This window comes from Ambystoma mexicanum, chromosome 12 (genome assembly GCF_040938575.1).
Source record: "Ambystoma mexicanum isolate Mex_15411 chromosome 12, UKY_AmexF1_1, whole genome shotgun sequence".
In the NCBI taxonomy this organism is placed as follows: domain Eukaryota; kingdom Metazoa; phylum Chordata; class Amphibia; order Caudata; family Ambystomatidae; genus Ambystoma; species Ambystoma mexicanum.
The window spans coordinates 671228001-671251798 of NC_090936.1; the positions used below are offsets into that span (position 1 = coordinate 671228001).

Consider the following 23798-nt stretch of genomic DNA (forward strand, 5'->3'; position numbering starts at 1 on the left):
AGAAACATATAGCAATCCAACTAAATGAGTGGTAATCTACAAATAGCAATGATTCAGTCGTAGGATTTCTAGAATAAGGAAACCTAATCCTACCAAAAAATTTAAGCTAGTGGACAGATCTAGAGAATTAAAATCGGTTCACCTAAAACTTCTGTGGTTCAAACCAATATCAGTAAGAGTACAATTCTTAGTTTAGGGGCAGCAGGCACTGCCAGGTAGCAGAAGAGAAAGACAAGCCATCCGTGCACAAGCCCAGGTGCAGCTGGAGCTGCAGAAGACGCCAGGGATGTGTATTGCGTGTGGAGCAGAGCAAAGGTGCCGGCCGCGTCTGGCGATGTGCCCTGCGAATGAACTGAAGGTTTCCGGGTCAGGACATGCCACTGGGAGGAGCCGGAAAAGCTGGTGAATGTCAGGAGACACTGTGGAGACCAGAGCGCTCAGAAGGAACTTTAAATAAGTAACAGTGCCTGCATTTAAGTACACGCTAGTCATATTGAATATTGAACTGAAAGAAAACTGCCATTCAAACAAACACCAGTAAATGCTACCAGTAATGAATGCCGAACTGAAAGAAAACTGTCAAATGAGTAAACTATGATATGCTGAATGGTGAATGAACACTTTAATAGATATGTCAACCAGCCCTATCAATTAAGAGCAGTATGGACAGAATTAAAGGCATAAGAAAGATGGAAGCGTTGTGGTGAACATCGTGGGTCCCAGGTCAGAAGGACTAGCAATTACAGTTTCAAATGTGAGAAAGAGTCACCAATATATTATAAGCCAAGAACTGGCATCAAAGGGGGTTACAAAGAATACAGAGAAAGCGCAAGACCAAAGAGTCTACAAGGGATCCCACATCTTTGTGGAGACTTATGGTTGCATGACCTGTGATGGGTGGACTGTGCGGTCCGACAACTATGCATAGACCAGAAAGTCTGCTAATATACAGGGCTACTGGTTGCGTGACTTAATTGGTGGACCATGTGGTCTCACAACTGCGCCTATACCAAGAAACACTGAACAATGAACAAGCTGTGTGAACTGAATACTTGGTGAAGCAAACCTGAAGGAGGGTCAATCGCGCCCAATGTTTTCTTTTGAACTATTGAGCAGATGAAACCCAAAATGAATGTTATGTTAAAGTCTTGGGGAAGGGAACCCTGAGAGTCAAACAACCAAAACTTTGCTGTGCTGTATTAGAACTTTAGGAAAGAGAATTCCCAGACCTTTGCCTTGTGTAAATAGTGGTACATTTGAACTTGGAGAAGGTAACTTCGGAATTTGATCAAACACTTTCTAACGGAATCTTTATTGGAACTGTGTTGAACTTCAAACAGGGAACCCAAGAAGAACTCAAGCTGAAAGTAGTTCAGTCTTTACTTTGAACACTTCTATTTTGTTGAGAAAGATTCCCACACCATTTTGTGTTGTAGTTCTGAGGACAATATAGGTTTTGAAACAAACTTCCATTTTGGACTTACGGACAAATACTTTCCATAGATTCCTTTATGCAGGGAAAATCCCACTATAGTATATGGCTAGTTAGGCGTTATACCATCCTGATTATTAGTAATGTTTTGTTTAGAATTGCATTTCTGCTTGTGTCATCTCTCTTGATACCAGGCCTGTCTCACATATGTTAATAGTAGAAAAAAGAAAAGAAAACAAGGGAATAGAACTCTTTCTCAACCATTTTTTTAAATCTGTAGATTTTTACAAAAACGGATGGTTGAGAAAAGGGAGAGACTTACTTTGGGTTGGGGGGCGGGTTCACTGCCTCGATCTGCCCCCATGGCCTAATTCCATAAAATGGCTCTTGGCAGTGCGTGTGGAGCACCCTCAGAGACAGCCTGAGCTGGGCTGTTCTTCCTTGGCCCAGGCAGCACCTGGGTCATGGATACAGTGGGGTCCATCCTGTTTGGCCCCTGGTCGGGCCTGTAGATGCCACGGCCCTGAAGCAGCAGAGCTACCCTTTGCATCAGCAGCTAAGCCCCCTGGTTATGTATGGGGGGCAGCCAGGACCAGGCTTCCCAGCCGTGCCCCTGACAGCCCTCCTCATGGCCAGCAAGACAGATTCTTCAAAAAGGTCCTCCCAGGACTTATGCCCGTCGCAGCCCGGGAGGTGAAGCACGGAGAAAGAGAAGCCCGCTCCATGAGTGAAGAGGCATAGGGCGAAAGTTCCAGGCTGCTCTGCTGGGAAGCCTGGGTGAGCGAAAAGCCCTGCGCTGCCCGAGTGAAGGGCAGGGCCCCGCCCCTGCATCTTACAACACATTGCTGAGGTGGCGGGCCAGAAGCCCAACAAGGCCGCAGGCACGGCGGTGCCCCTGTTGTCATGGGGACATGGCCTGAACCCAAAATGGCCACCGCAGCATCATGACAACGGGGGCATTGCACAAATCAAGATGGTGGAACGGTTGGTGCAGTGATGGGGACGGTCCCCCACACTAACGGGCCACCCTGAAGACAGTGAAGTATGCCACGGGTGCAGTGGTGAGTGCGGTTGGGCCCCACAGCAAACAGGGCCCACCTTGAAGATCATAAAGGGCCGTGAGTGCGGGTGGGCCCCCCCCTGACATTGGGGAACACCCTAAAGATGGCAAAAAGCAGCAGGACTGCAATGGTGACAACAGGCAGACACCCACTCACGCAAGGGTCCACCCAGGACATTTAAAAAGCATACAGGCGACACAATGAGTGCGGGTGGCTCTATGGGGTGGGCAGGGCACCCTGAAGAAAGAAAAGGGCCCAGGCCCCATGAGTCATCCCGGAGATAGGCCCTAGCCAGTAGCCCACATACCGCAACATCACCAAGGACAGACCCATGGAAGGTACTGCAAAGCGGGTAATTGACTGCAGCAGTCCTTCCAGTGTGACAATGTATATCTTCAGTATATGTAGTATATATGTTGTATGTTAATGTATATATGTATGTGTAGTCACATGCATATGTAATTACTGTTAGGTAAGTTAATTGTCACGAAGGGGAAAATGTAGCATTTGGGGTAGTAGGGATATAAGGGGATTTAAAAGTTAAGCAGGGGTAGGATATTCATTATTTGTAGGAACATTAAGTAGATATAGGGAATGTACCTTGGCATGAGGTAGTGGGACAGTGTGGCAGCCTGCCTGAGGCCAACTAGTGAGATGTATCCACTCAGAGAGGCCATCCTCTGGCCTCACACTCCATGTGGGTGGCACCTGAGCTTAGGTAAGGGGTCTGTTGTGCCAGACTCACCCTAAGGGTTCCCAAGATCCCTCCAAGGAAGAGTTCCCTGACGTAGCTGGTCCCCAGGCATTTGGTGCTCACACCAGGGGATTCCTAAGTACAATAAAAGGAAAAAAAGGTTTAAGGGATAAGAATGGCTTATAAATAAAAAGCGGTCCTTATTGGGATCCCTATAAAATTCACTGGTGTCTCTGTGCACTGGTGATCTAAGAACTCTGGGTGTAGCTCATCTCCTGTAATCAGCAATCTTATTTTGAGGTGCAGCACGCCTGGGGAGTGAGGGTGGTGGTTCTCATGGGGACTGTCCATGGTTTGGGTGAGGGAGATGTGCACCCTTGCTTGGAGCACGGCCGGGAAGCAGGGGCTACAGGATTGAGTGGAGAAGTCACAGAAGTAGAGTAGTGGGAAGACAGTAGTAGTAGGAGGGTGGTTGAGTAGTATTGTGGGGAGAGGAGCAGTAGTGCGGGCGGAGGAGTATTAGTAATAGTGTAGGAGGAGTGTTCGTAATAGTGTGGCAGTAGAAGTAGGGTGTCCAGTGGAATATTAGCACAGGAGGAGTAGTAGTGGTGGGAGGAGGAGTAGTGGCAGTGGGTGGGAAGATGGATCAAAAGGAGCGTGGGAGGAGTGACTACATTAATGGTGGAGGCGTGAAACAGAGGGACAAAGGATTGGAGGGAGGAATAAGTGGAGGGAGTGGTGGTAATAGTAGAGGAATAGAGGTGCGTGGACGTCAATGATTTAGCCTGGTTAAAACAGTGCAAGGCGCTATCCAACCTCTCAGTAGAACTCTAAACTGGTTAGAATGTGTCCTCTATGGTCTTCCCAAATATGATTTTTCACCTCTGCATAACGTTCTCAACTTCGCAGTCTGCACAATTTTCATTCTTTCTCTCTTTACCCCTCCCTCCTCTGCCCTTCGCCAGATTGGCTTTATTACATAGAAATAGGGGGGCACCTGTGGGCATGCATTGATGGGGGCAACATACAATAATCAACAAAAGAGATAGCCACGCTGCTGACAACACTATGTGTTGTATATATTTATAATTATTTATGACAATTGTTATCGTGCACAAAAGTCATGGAGAGCATCTCAAGTTAGGATTGATTTTAATGTGTATGCAACAAAGAATTTGCTATACAATTGTGACAGTATTCAAAGAAAGAAAATTGAAGAGAGCCTACTTACAGATTGGCTGGCTATCTATGAAACAAAGGGAGAAGTATAAAGGTATTCTCCTCTTCAAAACTATCCCCACTATACCCATCTGCTCATCTCACTCCCTACTCTCCTCCTCGCTCATTAGGATCTTCCTCACCCCGACTTCTTTACCACCACTCGAGCCCCCTGTGCTTCCTCTAGTTTCTGCTCTCTCCTTGCTCCCTTACACTAGAATGCTCTTTCTCTCCCTCTCTGTACTACTTAAACTTCACCACAATTAAATCCAACCTCAAAGCACTCCTTTCTGAACAGCTTGTTTCCTAGCACTCAACGCTACTGCATCACCCCGTTTCCTCTCTCCCTACCCTTCACATAGACAACCCTACAGCACTTTTCCATCACCCCTCCAACCTTCATTCAAAACTTCCTCAACCTTCCCATTTCTATGTTAGTCTGTCCTGTCCTTGTCCCTGGTTTATGTTTCCAACTTCCCCTGCTACATCTGGACTTCAAGTCTCATTCTCTGACCCCATTGTAACGGACCAACATCTGTTTCTCTGTTATCATTTATAAATGTCCATTGCTATGAGAAGAAATGCACCATAAGATGCACTGATGACTTTGAATGGCAGTTTGGAATCTTGTTTGCATCAGAGATGGTGCTCTCCTTAAGAATTGTTACTGACAGAACTCAATCTGTTTTCTTTCAAGAAGATAAATGTTTTGTGACCCCACATATGCACCTAAATACCACACAAAGAAAACCTAACAGGTTCGGCATGGGGTATAAAACTGTCTCGTGCGCCTCTTTGCCTACCATTGCAAATTCATTTTTTTTGCGACAGTCTGTGTAGTACCCAAGGGGGAGGTTTTGATGAAATGTGATCCACAATGTGCATTTTTAAAATTATTTCTTCAGTAACACTCGTCAAAACTACAAGCCGCATGGTGAAGTCACATATCAAACTGACCTACATGGGCCAAAAAAGTGGCCCACTTTGGCCAAAAAAAGTGGCTCACACTACCATTTTGCATTTTTGGAGTCCGAGCCTGACCCAACATGTACATTAAACACGAGTAAGAAACTTACATAAGGGCTGATGGTGGCTAATAATGCATGGCTTGCATTCTAACCAGCGGCTGCCATCATCTTAAGACCCCGGAGGTACACAAGGTGTCCCAAAAATGGAAATACAGAATACATCTCACAACTTTAGTAAAAATGACACTTAGAAAATACATTTCCCTTCAATCAATTACCACATATGCTTGATACAACAAATGTTCAGCTCAGGTGGTGAACGTTTATCCATTTGGTGCAGCACAATCATAGTTGTGTTTAGTAATACCGAGTTTTGTAGAATTGAAGGTGGGCAAATATATATTATGCAAGCGACCATAATCCACTGTCAATGACGTTGGGCACAATCCCATCAAAAAATTCAAGTTCAACTGGAAGTCAACATGTAAGCAAGTAGGCTAAAATTGTCATCAATATCGCGGAGTGGACGACGAGTGGCAGTCCTGCAGTCATGTCTGGCAGGACTGTGTACGTGGCCACGACATCCAAAGAGGAGGAGGAAGGTTGTTGTTTGAGGAGCTCGCAGACGCGAGCACCCACGACCATGTCACAGAGAGAAGAAACGTGCACATCTAAAACGCTTGTGGTGTCTCAATCACCCGGTAACCAAAGAGGGAGGGAGAAAACCTCACTAACATCAAGATCAACGACTTTGTTGTCCTCTTTACTTGAACATTTACAGATTAGCCCCCCAAACTCACTAAACCCGAGTACCATCACGGGTCTTCTACACACCGGAATCACAGTGATCACAGAAAGCCTAACTAAAGACTTACAAAAAAATCCCACAACACTCACCCTTCCTTCGGAGTCGCTGTCTCTGCGGTGCGCACCTTGCATGACGCCAGCCCCAGTCTGCGCATTAAATCCTGCCAGCTTACGCCAGGCTCTGGTGGCCCCCGGAGGGGGGACACTGTCTGAGCGGGCGGCTGGAGTGGGGCTGAGAGACGAGCCGGGGTTTGTGAATGTCGGAGAAGAAGCGCCAGAGCAGCACATAGCTGAGTGACCCTGTTCACCCTCGCACAGTGGCCCGGAACTAGAAGGTGCACCGTGGGCGAAAACACAGTGACCGGATATCAAATTTCGAGCAGAAAGTAACAACAGTAGTGGTTCTGGTGCACACAGCCTTACCGCTCTACCAGCGTCCAAATGAGGAATCTCACGGAGCCATCAATCAAGTTGAAACTACGGAAACCCTGTTAGAAACGGATCAAAAAGCCCAAAAGCAATTAGAGACAGAGTCCAGATACAGCGCGATGTCTCACTCAGACCAGTCAAAGCAAATTGACTATTTGCCTTTACTCACAGTCTAAAAGAAAGCGCCGCCCAGAAAACATCAGCCGGTTTCACAACCAAGACATGTCTACGATAAAACGTTAGCAGACAAGAGACGTGAACTGAGGAAATACAGAGAGCAAAAATTTCAGGCACGAATGAAGCACTCCTGGAAGCCACTGCAGCAACAAGCCTGGGTAAGAGGATACCAGCTTAACCTCTATCAGCAAAATGCTGAAAACATCTTAAGGCCATAAGTGATCAAAAAGCTAGACATTTCTGGACACTTAAAATCAACGACTCCGGCTTCAGAGAACTCAATGACAATAGTATTGGTGAGCAATCCTGGATATTGCATTTTACAAAACTCTTCAAATGTCTGGTAAATAGCTTGACTACCTGCAAGCAAAAAGACACAGGCATGGACAAAATTAGATGACCCAGTGGACATACTGAGTGTATAACAAACTAGAGCCTTCCAGAGCCCCAGAACCAGACGGGGTAACAAATGTGGATTTAAAAACCTGCCCTACCGACTGGTCAATGTTACTGAGTACGATCTTTCGGAGACGTGCTGAACTAAAATCAATTCCACCATCATGGAAAACCACAACAGTGGTCTCAATCTTTAAGAAAGGGAACAAAAAACATCCAGCAAACTACCGTCCAATAGCGCTGATGGACATAATAGGAAGTCTATGGTTCCCACTTACTGGACAAATTTAAAGAATGTGCAAAACAAGCACCATGTGAAGATTACCTACAGACTGGTTTCAAGAGGAACTTGGGAACAGCAGCAAACATCTTCTTGATAAACGTATTAAAGAACAAAGTACTGGAAGGAGGACCACGCATATTCCAAGCCTTCATAGACTTAACTCAGGTGTTTGACAGAGTGGACAGATCTCGTCTATGGTCTAAACTAGCAGCTTGGAATTGTCAGCCGGCCCTCCTTGACCCCATCATGGCTCTTTACACAGACACCAGTATGAGAGTCTGTTTAGATTAGTATGGGGGTCCAATCATCAGAGATTTCAACACGCAGAGGAGTAAAACAAGGGTGTCCGTTGGCCCCGGTGCTATTCCTGGTATTCCTAGGAGACCTAAAAGACAAGACACATAAGTAAGAGCATTTCCTCCAAAGATGAGCAAAGCATCGATCACCCATTTACTGTAGCCCGATCTTATCTTATTAGATCGCACGCCTATCGGCCTACAATGTCAACTAAATAATCTACTCCAATATATCCAGAGAAATAACCTTGAAATCAACAAAAACAAAACCAAGTTCATGACACTGGAACCATCAAGGAGGAAAAGAGAGAAAATCCACCTAACCCTAGATGGGAAAGAAATTGAAAAAGTTCAAGAATTCAAATACTTGTGGGTAATTCTGGAGAGTTCAAAGAATGATACATCGATGCAAGAAGCCTTAAAGACAAAAGCGTAGACAAAAGACAAAAGGCCATAGGACAGTAAATTTGGCCGCTAGTGCTGGAATTTTACAAAATGAAGGTGGTGCCATCATTAACGTACAGGGCCAAAACAATGCCTAACATCCCTACAACAATCTGTCCGAAACTAAAAGCCTTATTTTGGAGAAAGGTCCTCAGTTTATCAAAATACTCCAATGGCCTCAATCTGCAGTGAACTAAGCCTATTATCACTCTATGGCACGGTCAAATACGCCATTATGATGCTTTACAGAAAATGCTGAATGGCAGCACCACCTTCAATCTACAACTTAATAAACCAAGAAATAGAGAAAGGAAACAGCAAATCTCTCTCTGCATGGAAAAGGAGTAACATTGCGGCACTCAAATCAATTAAATGTGACGAAGAACTGTTACTGCAAAATCCAGTGAAAATCCCCAAAAAAACTCAGCGAGTTGGATTGGATATGGACGCTAGAAGCAGCGGCAGGGAACAAACTGACAAACCATCTTCCAAGTAATGTGAGAAAACTTAAACTACAAACTTATATAAAGAAATTCCTAAGTAGGCAGGGTCGTGAATTTTTGCTTCGAGCCAGGCTAAACTTGTTGGCAACTAATGAAATCATTGCAGTGAGAGGGTCCTTCACCTACCAACCTCTGTCGCTTTTGTAACGTAACTCCGGAAAAAGAAACCATTAGACATCTTCTGCTCCAGTGCCCAGGCAACCAACGAATAAGAACCCACTACCTGAAACATATCTTCGAACATTTTGAGTCGATGGACGAACCAACGTGCTGGGCAAGGTTGATTAGTGGAGACAAAACGAAATGGCTATTGGCTACCTATAAAATTCTCAACAACGTCAACCTCTCAACCTGGCAACATACCAAACAGGTCTAAGAAACCCACATAGACTTCGGAGTTTAACCTCAAGAAAATCTTTGGTAACACACAGATTTGACTTTTTTACTTTTTTTCTTCTAAATTACTTACCTCAGTTCGCCAAAACTGTTGACAAAAGAAAAACAAACCTCGCATTTTGTAAAAATCTAACTGATTAAACAAAAAAAACTAAATAAAAGAAATGATGATGTGTTTCAACTTGGCTTCAGCCATATTCTTAGTGGACAATTTTTAAGCCGATGCAAGAAACATACGCATCATTTCTTTTTAAAAGCAACTGTTTTGCAGTTTATATTAAAGGAAAGTGAGAGATGTACCTTAAATTGCAAACTCTTGGCGATGATGGTTTTCCTTAGCTTTTTCAGAGAATCACATTCTTCTGACGCATTTACAAAGTGGTTATCCTGGATCGCCGGAAATCCACGCTGATTGACCAGTTCTCTGTTAATTTTACTTTGGCAGGCTTTACGACATCTATCATCAGAAACATCCAAATGAGTGCCTACGAGGATAACTGGAGACACGGAAGCACGAGCCTGCATAAAGAATGACACATACATGTTAACATGATAGTGAATGTCACACCACACGCATTACACTACTTCAGATGGACTGTTTAGCTTCTCTGGCTGGACCAGAGGCAAGCATTATGATTTATTTCGTCATTGAAAAACTTCAGCAGCAGATGTGCAGTTTACATCCCAAATCCTACAACTCACAGCACTGCTTGTGCTTTTGAGTACTTTAAAACAATTCCAACAGCTAACTTAATTTGGCTATTCCGCATCATCTTAGCTCTATGACTTCATGTACTATGAATGGCACCCTGCTCTTTCCTTATTTTATGGATCGTTTTTACTCATCTTCTTCAATATGTTTCCCAAAAATGATGCTCGGGTGAAAAGTGGTACATTTACTGTTATTTAGAAGTCATGTTTGGACGGTATAACGCGGTTGACCTTAATATACTGTTTGTGTGCATATGCTTAAGAAGATACGTTTGGTGGGTGGGTGTGCTGGGGTACTGATCTCGTTCGCTCTCTCCCCCTTCTGTCCTCCCCCAGAAGCCAGCATGAGGGGGTGAAGTGGGGGACAAGTTGGCCTGGGCCTCCCGCCCACAGAGGCCTCGCTTGTTACTCCCTTGCAAGCATATGCAATCCTAAATCAGGTCAGACAATTCATCACCGGGAAGCAGGATCTTATGCGACCCTTGTAGAGCGCATACATCTGACTGATGCACACAAGTTCCAGAAGGACCTTGCTGGTGCCATCAGCCTGGTGTCCACTCCAACACCCCTGACCAACCTCCAGCACTGTCCTGGCATGGTGCAGGCTGGATTCAAAAAGGTGCTTGACTGCAGCTCCCACTATGTCCCTTGGCTGTGCTTTGCACACACAGATCACCTCCCTGAGACCCTCAACAGCTTGCTTTAATGACCTGGATGTCGTTGCCCCACTGCTGTGTCCAGTTTTCAGGAGGATGCGTGCCCAGAGCAGTTATGTTGTAGGCATTTCTCACTAGGCTCATCAGCGCCAGAGTGGTTTGGAATTGGAGAGTACTACAGTTTGTGCGTCTCCTATTCGTGGTACCAGTGTAACAAAATTGAAGGGGGCCTCATCAAATTCTTTACATGTGCCTCACCACGACAGGTCCGCTGTTGAGCTCAAACATTTCGGGAAGCGAGCAATGAAGGGAACATGAACAGCACGCAAACCCGACAGCAGACACCCACATGGGCACGCTAGGGCTGTGCGTGCGCGGCTCAACATATTTTTCAGGAGCAAATGGACAGAACACGGAATTAGTACGCTGCCATTAGCAAAGATTATCATGGGTGTTTCGTGCTGCATGGAGAGGAGGCATGCCTATCACGTATCAGAAAGAATCAGTAGCACAACAACTAGTTGACACAGTGAACAAGGAACAGCAGCAGTATCATACTGACGCCCAGTGCATTTGAAATATTGGCACAAAGCTAGTCCAGGCCAACGCTCCTTTAATTGCCCTCTCTTCCCATTTTCCAGCCGAGTTCAGTAAATTGGGGGCAGATATGTAGCGAGTGATGTCGGACAGGCAAGAGTTGTCTGACTGGGGGTGGAGACCGTCAGTATGGGGAGAAGAAGCAGCAATAAACAGACCATGGGGATGCCACAGAGTATGAATGTCTATATGGAGTCCTAGAACCAAGCATTAGGAGAGTTCTTGGTGACTCGTGAAACCCATAATGTTAGCAGTTTTGAGGATATCAGAAATGTACAACAAAGAGAGCCCTTGCGGGGGTCATAGCCATGCCAAAGGAGTTAAAAGGCACAGAAAAGAAATTCAGGAACCTGGTCGACAGACCTTCCACTTCATATCATTCAGAAGAGGATGATGCAGGTCAGGGGATACTTTGGGTTATGAGAGAACATCCTCCCGCTTCCCCATCATTTTGATTTACCAGTGTAATGTGCATTCAGCGAGCTAAATGCTTCAGTCAATGTTTGCAGAACAGTGCAAGGCCACATACCATCTACAGACAATAATAAAGGGTGTGAGCTTTTCTTCCCCAACTGGGGCAGGCCTCTGTTCTAGGTTCTACATAAGAATGGTGGGTACATCTTCAGTGGAGGGGAGAAGATGGACTAGCGACAAAGTAATGAAAAAGACTGCTCCTGCGCCTGCTGATGAAGTTCATGAATAGGAGGGAGACATGGGCATGATTGAGTCTGACAGCATCACTCATCCCATTTTGACTGTATGGATGCCTCCTACGAAGTAACAGAATATATGAACGTGAGACTGCAAACCCCTGGACAAGGAAGATGGCAAGCTCAAGGCCAGATTTGGACAGAAATGTTTTAAATATGCTGAAACTTGATATGCCAGATCCTTACATCACTGTCACCAAAGGACACAAACACCTGAACAAAGGACATGGATTGCTTGTGGTGGTCATGTCAGAACAAGTTCCTGGACCGTGATTGGCTTCTGGTGAAGATAATGGACGTACACTAAAAGTTCTAAGACAATGTGGTTTCAACGAAGAAAGAAATTATCACCCGTGGTAAATCAGAATCAGGAGACGGACAACGCATCACGTTTAGTAACAAGTTTTATTGGGGTAGCAAAATCCCATACTATCCCTTCTCTTTTGGTGCCTATACTGGATGAAAGAAAAAGAGTTCAAAAAGAGGCTGAAAGTCAGTCTGTCATACAACATAAAATCTATCCTCTAAATACTGCCCCAAACACCTTAAAAGAAAATAATCTAGCTTAACCAAATCATATCAAAAGTGTCTTTTTTCACCAAAAGGATAAAGGGAGGGGCTGGTTTCTGATCCCACCACAATGTCTCTTTGGATTTCAAGAGGGCTTCCCGCCCGAAGCACAGTTTCAATAATGTTACCTGCAAATGTCTCCGGCTTCTTGCCCGAGGCACAGTTCCAACCAAGTAGCTATCAAATATCTTTTAGGGATTCCCGAAGATTGCCCAATTCAGGTAAAGTTATCAACAAGTCTCTATTGGACTCCTTGTCCATTGCAGCGCTCCAGGTATATGTCCCACAAAGATCTCGCTTTCTCCCATGAGAGCCAGGGATGCTTCTGCTCCTGTTCAGAACCCTGTTGGTTCCTACCCCACTCTGGGGTGTTTGGGTTCACATACTCTCTTGGGGTTGCTCCGTTTCCTTTGGGCCCTTCTAGTTCTCACCTGCCCCAGGGCTCTCTGGTTCACATCCATTCTTGAGGTTGGTCTGCTTTTGGCCCACTCTGAGCCCTTCTCGTTCTCAACCCACCCATGGGTCTTGGGTAGCCTTCCTGCCTTCCTTTCAGTTTCTAGGAGCGACTGCATAACTTGGCTGTTTGCGTGGTGCTCCTCCGGGTAGGCATTCTGTTCGGTGGTCTCGGCTTTGTCGAACAGCTCTGCGCCAGTTGCAGCAGAAGTCTCAGATTTTCAGCGTTGGCCTCTCTTGGACCCACTCCATTACAGGTTAAGCACTTCATGAAGCTGCATGTCCTCTGAGATCCGGCTCCCTCTCCCCGGGTCTCAGAAAGTGAGCAGAGTGCTCCATGGGCTTTCTTCCTCCATGTCACGCATGTGCACTCCTTCTGCTGCCATGCCTCCCAAGAGGAGGACGCTCTCTGTGCTGTTCTGTGAGCGGATTCCCTCTCTGTAGCCCTGACCTTCTCCCTCTCCTAATTACACAGGGATAAGCCCTCTTATCCTCAGTGCAGTGAGGGGTTAGACCTCCGTCCCATTCTCTGTCCCACATAGTCTACTGTGCCTGATAGGGTTCAGAAACCATCCAAGCCATTAGTGGACAAAGGGGCAACCCATTGCACACACACATCCCCATGTAAGAAACAAAACTATTAGAATCCTGGGATGAGGGAGGATAAAACATATCCCTATTTAGGGATTGCATGTTCCACAGAAGAGGCTGAAGGTAAGTCACCCCAAGTTGGACCCACTTTCCCTGTCCCCTAGAGGGTGTTTGTTAAGCTTACTGGGCAAACCTCCTTAGTCCCATAGGGGGTGGATCCCCTTTGGGGAGAGTGTACAAATTCCCTGGCTTCATCACGCACCCAATAAGTTATCAGCGGGATGAACAAGCAAAACTATTCCAAGACTTCCACATTTTGGACAGCTTAACATCCCACTCCGCTACCAAGGCCATCCCTACCACACCCTTCAAGCTCAAGTCTCCTTTTAACCCACTGAAGGCTCGACCTCTCGCCACCTTTCATAAATTCAGTTTTGGTCCTAAGAGCCTCCCTCAGAACAATAAACTCTTTTTATTTAATCGTTGTTCTTCATCAGTCCTTACTACCGTTTTCCTTACCACATGTCCATCTACTTCCGGTTCAAATAATCACCACTGCCAAAATCCAGTTCCACTCACCTAAGGGGAGGTGCGTTGATCTGATGACCCTTTGCGTATTTTCACTAGTAGTCAATGCTGCATTGTTTGGTCTGGTCATAACTAGTAAAACCCAAAGATGGCGGCTGAGCGACAATCACTCAGTGCGCCTAAAAGCCTCAAAAATGTTTATCCTCGCATTCTGCCCAGTGTTATACTGCGCATGTCCCCCCATCAACACTCCATAAAAAAGTATCAAGTAGGACTCAAGGAATGCTCTGAAATGAATGTCCACTACAATTAACAGCAGTAAAATAATAAGAGTAGAGCTCAACAAGTGTACTCACATCCTACTGGTATCATAAGACAGATCAAAGCCAAAATGCACCTTGAGACTCTTCCCCATTTCATTAATTCTACCTATTTGGTTTATATGAACACGGGGCAATGTTGTCATATTCATCAGTTATGACCGGTAGCCGCAATGCACTTACATTGTTTTCAGTTGATACAAAGGCTCTGGCTTAGTCGGTGCAAAGGGCAGTATGCCTGCTTTGGAATGGCAACTGATCTAGAACTACATATTTCACGTGCACCCTGCTACTGAAAAAAGATCCAAAGTTTGGGCATCCAGCCCCCTAGGAGATGGGCTGTCTAGCACAGGGACTTCACTTTGTGGAAAGAAATTGAAGGAATGGGCAATTTCATAGGGACCTACACAACCCTAGACAAAGCAAATGCCCAAATAAGGTGATTTTTCCCCTTTAGAGTTTTAGGAGGCCAGTCGTGGATGGGGGCCACTCAACAAGCCACTTTCAGAATCAGCAGAAGCTGAAACAAGGGCAAGGAGCAGACTAGTATTGTGATAATAAAAAAAAAGACCCATTTGTGCCCCTCGAGGATGAAGTCGCTACTGATGGGCAAGCACCACCAGACAACTGGCAATTTCCTTAGATGAGCACACATGTAAGGATTCCTATTTTTGTTTTATACTTTTTCTTTTCAGTAAGTGGCAACTGTGAAGGCATCATAAAGCAAGACCCTGACAACAGATTCAAAGTTCAAATAAAAAGTCTTTATTAACTTAAATGTCAGGATGGTGTAAGGCCTAACTTGCCCTATAATAAGGTGAGATTTCGTTACTTAAATAACTAAGGATAGTCAGAGTCAATAAATTCAACTTAAAGGCCTGTCTATGCCCAAAACCTATACTTGCCCTCACAACTAAAGTAAACAATGTGTGGGGATATCAGCAACCAAAGTAACAGTGTTCAAATGAAAGTTCTGAGCTGCTTCCAGCTTCAGGCATACTCTAGGTTCCCTTCCCCAAGTTAAACACAATTCCACAAAAGGTCTCGGGGTTTCCTTCCCCAAGTTCGACACAATTCCAACAAAAGGGTTTGAGGTTCCCTTCCCCAAGTAAAGCACAGTTCTTCAGGCATCAAATTCACAGTCTCATCAACTTTTTTAAATTCTCTTTTTTTTCCAATACTTGAACAACGCAGGCCATCCAGCCTCAGCCTCTTGACTTCTCTTGGTTTACTCCAAGGAAGGGTTCCTCTGTCAAGGCACAGTTGTTGGACCATACAGTCCACCATCACAGGTCACGCAACTGATAACCCCTGGAACTTCAGAACAGTTCATTCTTTCTCATAGGAACTCCTTGAGAACACAGATTTCCTTTCTTCACCTGTGCTATAAATCCACTTATATTTCTGGCATTTCCCCGGGTTACCACCTTGCTTTCATACTGTCCAATAGTGTTTTGCTTTTCGTTCTTTTCACTTTGTTTGCAAATGTGGTTTCTTTAAATTCTTCTAGTTCGCAAATGCACTTTACTTTCAGTTTCATTCGTGACATTCTCATATTGTTTTCTTTAATTCAGCAATCAAAACATATTAATTGCTTTTCAACTTGTTAGGTATTCAATAGTTCATATTTGGTCAGCAGTTTTCAAAACTCATTACATGCTTGGCACTTTGTTCGGTATTCAATAATTAATGTTTGTCTTCAGACCCCGTTATCAAATATTCTTGCCTGTACGGCAGTCGCCGCAACTCACACAGTGCGGCTGGAGCGCCCAGTCCGAGTGAACCTTCCCTGTCACTCACCAGTGTGTGGCCGGTCCTCCGGGTGCTCTGGTCTCGCTTCTGGGTTCTCGCTCGCTCCTCTCTCACTCCAGAGGAGCTCCGGCAGGCACCGCTCACCCCCCACCAGTTCTTCCTGCATCGGTCAGCGGCATCTCTGTGTTCCCAAATTCCCAAAAGGAAACAGAAGGCAACAGGCTTCACACAGCTCCAGGCTCTCTTGCGGCCCACAATGGTCTCAGTGTCTTCCTGGCTTATCTGCTGCCGGTGTCCTTTTCACCTGCCCATACACTGCCTGCTCGGATGACGGGGCTCTCCGGCACAACTGGTTCCCTTCTCTGCTGCTTCTGACACTTTTCTGCTTCTGACACTTTTTATACACGTTCACACATTTAACAGGTTGCAGTGTGAACACTTCGTTTCACTTGCTGGCCATAGTTATTGGGACATGTCCGACACTTACAGCAGTCCTCAGGCATCCTCCTCTTCTCAGTACCAGAGTGGTGAAATGGCCTGTTAGGGTTCACTACTCTTAGTCACCTCTTCCTCGTCCCAGTACTATAATGGTCAGAATGAGGAATAATGAGTGGAGATGGTCTACAACAGCCTATGAAGGCAGGCGACGGTAAGGTTGGTTCTCACTAGAAAAGAAGGGACACCATGTCTCGCCTGCAGATATACTCTCCCCAATCCCCGAGGACCCTCCACCCAGGTGATCCTCCCTCGCATATCCACCCCCATGGTCAGGATCCAAAAACAATGGTCTTTCCCTGGCCAACTGAGAAGAGGATCCCAGGGGAGTAGGTGTAAGGATACCCTCAGGATTCTCGCACAACCTCTGATTTAACATCCCCTGGTACGCAATCACACCTCACAATTCTGGGACAAAAAGAGGCTGCATTAGGAATCAATATTTCATTTTCTTAAAATAAAAGTCAATATAATGTGGTCAATGTCAATGTGGTCACGTAACATTATACTGGGAAAGTCACCAGTGTATAACAACAACATAGGCAGCTGATTTACAAAAATAAATGTTTGCCTGCCTGTGAAGATCAAGCTAATTCTACAATACACACGTTAATTCACATAAATCCAATATATACATTTCTAAACCTCTAACCAGGGGTCTGAAACCTTTAGCTCTCCAGAGGTTTTGAACTACAACTCATGTCAGCCCTAGCCAGCATAGCCAATGTTGAGGGATCATGGAAGTCATAGCCTCTCTACATCTGTAGAGCTACAGGTTGCAGAGACCTGTATATTAGATATGAATATTGCAATGCACTTCAAACTTACTTTTTAGCTTATCGGCAAGTGTTTTTAACAATATTTCATGAAGCACATACAGAAAACAAACTTTCATTTAATGACATTCTTCAGAATACTTTATTTTCTCCTATATTAATGACAAGCATTGGTATCAGAAAAGAGTTGCACAGTTAATCAGCATTCATATGAATTACATTTGAATGCAACCCCCATCATGTGTAGATGTGGAGCTGCTGGTTCCTAGCATGTGTTTGTAAAGGAAAAATAAGCTGTGGCAGGTTGCATCAAAATCCATAAGCATGTGTTTAGGGAAGAACAAGTTACTTTCTTACCTGGTAACGTTCTTTCGATGGGATGGTCCGACGACGTATTCCATATCTATGACATGTAATCACCACAGCTGTGCTGCTTCGGAAACTTTTTTCCTGGCGTCTGCGCCCTGCGTCGATGGCGTCGATGCGCCGTCGTCGAGGACCTCCTCCGACGTCATCCGATGTGATAAGTAGGACGCACGACGCCCGTAGCCTCAGTTGTAGTTTTTTCCCCCAGAACTTGTGACATTAGTCAACTGCCAGTCAGACACAAAGCCTTGCGGAACGTAAACTGCAATCGCAAAAGAAATTCTGCAGCGGGGAAGGCAGGGCGGGAGCGATATGGAATACGTCGTCGGACCATCCCATCGAAAGAACGTTACCAGGTAAGAAAGTAACTTGTTCTTCGAGGGGATTGGGTCCTCCGACGTATTCCATATCTATGACAGACTCCCAAAGCAGTACCAGAGCAAGGAGGAGGGAAAGAATTTAGAATCAAAATTTAGAATAGCCAATTAAATAGCAGAGCAAAGGACCGCCTTGCCAAAGGCCAGATGCTGCCCTCGGATGGAATCGAGGGAATAATGACGTACAAATGTATGTACTGAAGCCCAGGTGGCTGCATCACAGATGTTGCGAATAGGAACACCGCTCTGCAGGGCAGTAGATGCAGCCACACCCCTGGTAGAATGGGCCCGCAAGCCAGCCGGTGGGTCCCTACCCGCCAAGCGGTAACACTCCGAGATGGCTAAAATAATCCAGCGAGACAAAGTCTGTTTCGTCACAGCTTGCCCCAAACGCTTTCCAGCGTAACCAATAAAGAGTTGATCGTCCACTCTGACCCGGGACATGCGTGAAACATAAAAGCTTAAAGCTCTCCTAGGATCAAGCCTATGGAGCCTCTCCTCTTCCTTACCAGGATGCGGAGGAGAATAGAATGCTGGAAGAACAACCTTCTGGGCCAAATGAAATTCCGTCACTACCTTCCGAAGAAAAGAAGGACGAACTCTAAGGACAACCCTGTCCTTGTGAAATACAGTGAAGGGTGGCTGAACTGAAAGTGCCTGTAACTCACTCACTCTGCGAGCGGAAGTAACCGCAACTAAAAACACAGTTTTCAGAGTTAACAGCCTCAAAGGGCAAGAATGTAAAGGCTCAAACGGAGCACCCATAAGAAACTTAAGAACAAGGTTTAAATCCCAACCGGGCACCAGGAAAGGTGACGGAGGGAACACATTAGTGAGCCCTTTTAGAAACTGTGAAATTAAAGGGATTTTAAAGTAAGAACACTCTTCAGACGAGCGCTTAAAGATGGACAGCACCGCCAGGTAACCTTTAATGGTACCCACTTGCAAGCCCCTGTGGGCCAAAGAAAGTAAAAAGGCCAGAACCATGGGGATGTCACATGCAAAAGGATCCACATTCTGAACCCTGCACCAGTCGCAAAACTTACGCCAACGGCAACGGTACAGAGACTTTGTTGCTGGCCTTTGGGCCGAAAGCAACACCTCCATCACGTCTTCAGGGAGGTCCCAATCCTTATACCTCAACCTTTCAGAAGCCAAGCGTGAAGGTTGAGGGATCTGACCTCTGGATGGAGAACCTGACCCCCCTCCCGTGAGAGCAGATCGTCTCGGTAGGGAAGACGACGTGGAGGGCAGATGGACAAGTCGAGAAGGTCCGGGTACCACGTCCTCCGAGCCCACACCGGAGCAATGAGGATCATCCGGGAACCGAACTTCCGTAACCTCCGCAGCACTTGCGGGATGACGGGGACTGGAGGAAACGCATACAGCAGCGGGAATGACCACTCCACCACGAACGCGTCTCCTAAGGCTCCTTTTGAAGGAAATTCCCGCGAGCAAAACCTTTTGCACTTCCGGTTGACACTGGAGGCGAAGAGATCCACTTGAGGGGTCCCCCAAAGGGCGAAGATCTCCAGGAAAATCTCCTGAGCCAACTCAAACTCGTGAGAGATCGCGCTCTGCCTGCTCAGAGCGTCCACCGTCACGTTTCCGTCTCCGGCCAGATGAACTGCCGAGATCGAAACTTCCTGCTGGATGGCCCAGAACTCGAGCTGCATCGCCTCCCTGCACAGAGGAAGTGACGCTGCCCCCCCCTTTTGTTGAGGTAGTGCATGGCCACTGTGTTGTCCGTCAGGATCAGGACATTCTTTCCTCGCACAGTCGGCAGAAAAGCCTTCAGGGCTAGCCTGACGGCCCTCAGCTCCAACAGATTGATATGGAGTCTGGACTCCGACGGAGACCAACGACCGCTGACTGTCAGCCCATTGGCATGAGCTCCCCATCCCGTGAGGGATGCATCCGTCACGATCGTCACCTCCGGCCAGGGAAGCCAAAATGGAGCCCCCTTCATCAAGGTGCCTTTGACGGCCCACCACAGAAGGTCCCGGGCGACCGAGGGCGGAACCAGAACCGAGTCCGACATCCTGCCGGAGGACTGCGACCATTGCGTCTTGAGTGCCCACTGCAAAGATCTCATCCGCAGGCGAGCCTCTGGCACCAGAAGAATGCAGGATGCCATGAGGCCGAGCAACCTCAAGAACTCGAACGCTGGGAGCGTCTGGGCATGCTGAAACTTGTGCACCATCTGCTGAATGTGAAGAGCCCTCACCTGGGGAGGAAAACACTGCCCCAGGGAAGTGTCGAGCACTGCTCCGATGTACTGGAGCCGCTGTGTTTGCGTCAAATGGGACTTCTTTAAATTGAGGGAGAAGCCCAGCCTGTGAAGGGAGTGGCAGGAGACGGACAGATGATCCAGGACTTGCTCGGGAGAGCACCCCCTGATCAACCAATCGTCCAGGTAGGGGTAGACGTGAATCCCCCCCTTGCCTGAGATGCGCTGCCACCACCACCATGAGCTTGGTGAAAACCCTCGGGGCGGAGGTCAATCCGAACGGCAGGACCCGAAAATGAAAGTGCGAGTCGCCAACCGCGAACCTCAGGTACTTCTTGTGCTTGGGATGGATCGGCACATGGAAGTAAGCATCCTTGAGGTCGAGAGACACCAACCAGTCGTGAAGCTGAAGGGCCTGGAGGACTTGAGAGAGAGTAACCATCTTGAACTTGTCCTTCCTGAGGAGTTTGTTCAAACCGTGCAAGTCCACGATGGGTCTCAATCCCCCGTCTTTCTTCGAAATCAAAAAATAAGGGGAATACCATCCCTTGTTCCTCTCCGCTACAGGCACCAGTTCTATGGCGCCTTTCTCCAGCAGGGCTTGAATTTCCTGCGCAAGGAGCGGATCCGGACTCTGCAAAGAGAGGTTCCCCGGTGGATTGTCACGAGGCCTGTGCCGAAAAGGAAGACAGTAGCCGTGGGTTATGATCTCCAGAACCCACACATCTGAAGTAATGGCTTGCCACTCTACAAGATGCTGCGCCAGCCTTCCCCCAACCGGCGAACCATGGGACATGGCCTCATGACTGAGTGGGAGCGGCTGCGGCGTTACCTGAGGGCAAAGAGGCAACTGCCCGAGCGGCCTTGGCACCACGGGTACCCTGTCGTCCACCTCTGGTACCCCTGCGTAGGCCCCTTTGACTGCCAGCTCCTCTCGCTTTACTGAAGGACTAGTAATAGCGAAAAGAACCACCCCTCCACTGCTGTCCCCTAGGACGAAAAGGCGGAGGTTGGCGAACTGCAGCGCCCAACGACTTCGCTGCAGCTTTTGAGGTCTGCAACCTCTCAAGGCTCTCGTCAGTCTTGCTGCCAAAAAGGTGTTCACCGTCAAAGGGCATGTTGAGGAGCCGGGACTGCACATCAGGAGCAAACCCCGACTTCCGCAACCACGCAAACCTGCGTATCACGGTGCTCGCCGCCATGGACCTACTGACGCATTCAGCTAAGTCCAAACCCGACTGAACGGACTCACACATGGCATCCTTACCATCCTGGACCATAGCAAGGAAACCATCCCGTTCGTCCCCTTCGGGAATATGTTCAGCCGCTAACGCAACACAGTTACACAGAGTGTGCGTGAAACGAGACAAGGCACAAATGGAGTTGGCCGCCTGAAGCGCCATACCACCAGAAGAAAACACTTTCTTCGCCCAGCCATCAAAACGTTTGTCGTCCCTATCAGGAGGGATGGTAGGGTACGACGCCTGCTTTGCTGGGGCCGTGGCCGCCTGCACCACCAAACTCTCCGGAGTGGGGTGCCTGGTCAAGTAGCAGGGGTCGCTACTGGCTGGACGGTATTTTCGCGACAAGGATCTGCCCACCGCCGGGAGACTCTCCGGAGCAGTCCAAGCCGCCGCCACCCTTCTCTGTAAAGCCATATGGAACGGCAGTAACGGGTCAGTTGGGGGACCAACATCAAGGATGTCCGTCAGATCATCCTGCACAAACTCCCCTGGGGGAGCAGACCATCCCAAGTACTCAGAAACCCTAGCCATAAGGCGCCGGTACGAGGAATCGGCATGAGAGCCAGGCTCAGGCCTACAAAACTCCACCTCCGGAGAGGTGTCCAGTCCACTGGCATCATGCAGTGACTGCCTCAAATCGTCAAACTGACTATGGCCCGAGACAATTTCATCTGGAACCTGACTAGGAACCAGGCCATCAGAATCCTCATCCGCCTCTGAAATATACTCCAGGTGGCGAAAAGAAGGCACCCGAGAGTGCTTGCTCTTAACCAGAGCCTTCCTAGGGGGTCCTCCCGTGCCACGGGGTACCTCCGACACGAAAGGTGTCGATGGCGTCGAGCGAATCGGCGCCGGCGTCGAGAGAACCGGCATCGGCACCGAGAGGATCGGCGTCGAGGAAATCGGCGTCGACGTCAGATGCAGCGCTTCCAGCAGCGGCGGCACAGCCCTTGAAGCGGAGACCTGAGCGTGTCCTTCGACGACCTGAGCGTCGACGGCTTCGACGACTTCCTCGGAGCCGGAGCCTCGAGAAAGCCTGTCGACGCCCTCGACGCCTCAGACGTCGATGTCTTCCTCGAAGACCTCACAGGTGTACACAGTCTCGAACGCGTCGAGGACCGGGACCTGGAACGGGTACGTCGAGAACGAGTCTCCTTGTCCGAACGGGACCTCTCCCGTGACTCGTGCCGACCACTCTTGCGAGCGGTGTCTCTCGACCTCTCACGGCCGACCCCACTCGGGGGCGCGGACGGCTTAGTACCCTGCGACTCAAGAATCGCCAGCATTTTCTTCCCGAGGGAAGCCCATTCCTCCGGCGTCGCACGGCCGGTGGGGTAAGCGACGTGCCGGGCAGAGTCCTCCGAAGAGGACCTGGAAGACGACAGGTGTCTGCGCTTCCGAGAATGCCTCGAAGAGGCTGAGGAGTGGCGAGACCGACTCCTAGAAGGAGACCCACGAGACTTCTGACGATGACGCAGAGAGTCACCCCTCGAATCATCCGTCGAAAGCCCCGCAGACTTCGACTTCCGGGGCTTGGACACCCGACCTACCGACAACTTCTTCTTATGTTCGCGTAAGGCTTTGGACGTGAGCGACTGGCAGTCGATACAGTCATCCGTGTCGTGGGCCTCCCCGAGGCACCAGAGGCAGGCATCGTGCGAGTCCGTCACCGACATCTTGGACCCACACTCCCCGCACTTCTTGAAGCTCGGACGCGGGGTCGAAGACAAAGTAGAAGACTTCACACGAAGGATTTTCACAAAACGAACAGGTTCGAAGAACTGAGAAGAACAGAACTCCAAAGAGTCGAGGTGTTTAACCGAGAAACACGAAGCAACACGTTCGCGGAAAAAACGGAACTGAGGCTATGGGCGTCGTGCGTCCTACTTATCACATCGGACGTCGGAAGGAGGTCCTCGACGACGGCGCATCGACGTCATTGACGCAGGACGCAGACGCCAGGAAAAAAGTTTCCGAAGCAGCACAGCTGTGGTGATTACATGTCATAGATATGGAATACGTCGGAGGACCCAATCCCCTCGAAATTGTGCTATCAAGATAGAACGCACAGAATACTGATTTATCAACATAACCTAGGAACATGGTTCTGCAATTGTCTGAAAGCCTAACCAATACCCCACCCTACTTTACTTCACATAATGGGTTTATATAGTTCTGGGTGCTCCCCTTTCTGCAAAAGGTTTGAATGTTCATTTAAACTTGTATAATTTTGAAAGTGGCCAAGCCTTTCATACCAATATCTCTAGAAATACCTATGGCTTTCCCTGGTAATAATTGATCAATCCATTCTGGAACTG

At 47.7% G+C, this 23798-nt stretch overlaps 1 protein-coding gene across 1 annotated transcript in view; it reads right to left on the minus strand.

Moving 5' to 3' along the window:
- Positions 1-23798, minus strand: part of LRRK2 (leucine rich repeat kinase 2) — a 2398611-nt gene that overhangs the window by 1114760 nt on the left and 1260053 nt on the right. The window contains exon 31 of the mRNA XM_069629211.1: positions 9405-9623. Coding sequence (XP_069485312.1) covers positions 9405-9623 — 219 coding nt within the window. The remainder of the gene's footprint in view (positions 1-9404; positions 9624-23798) is intronic.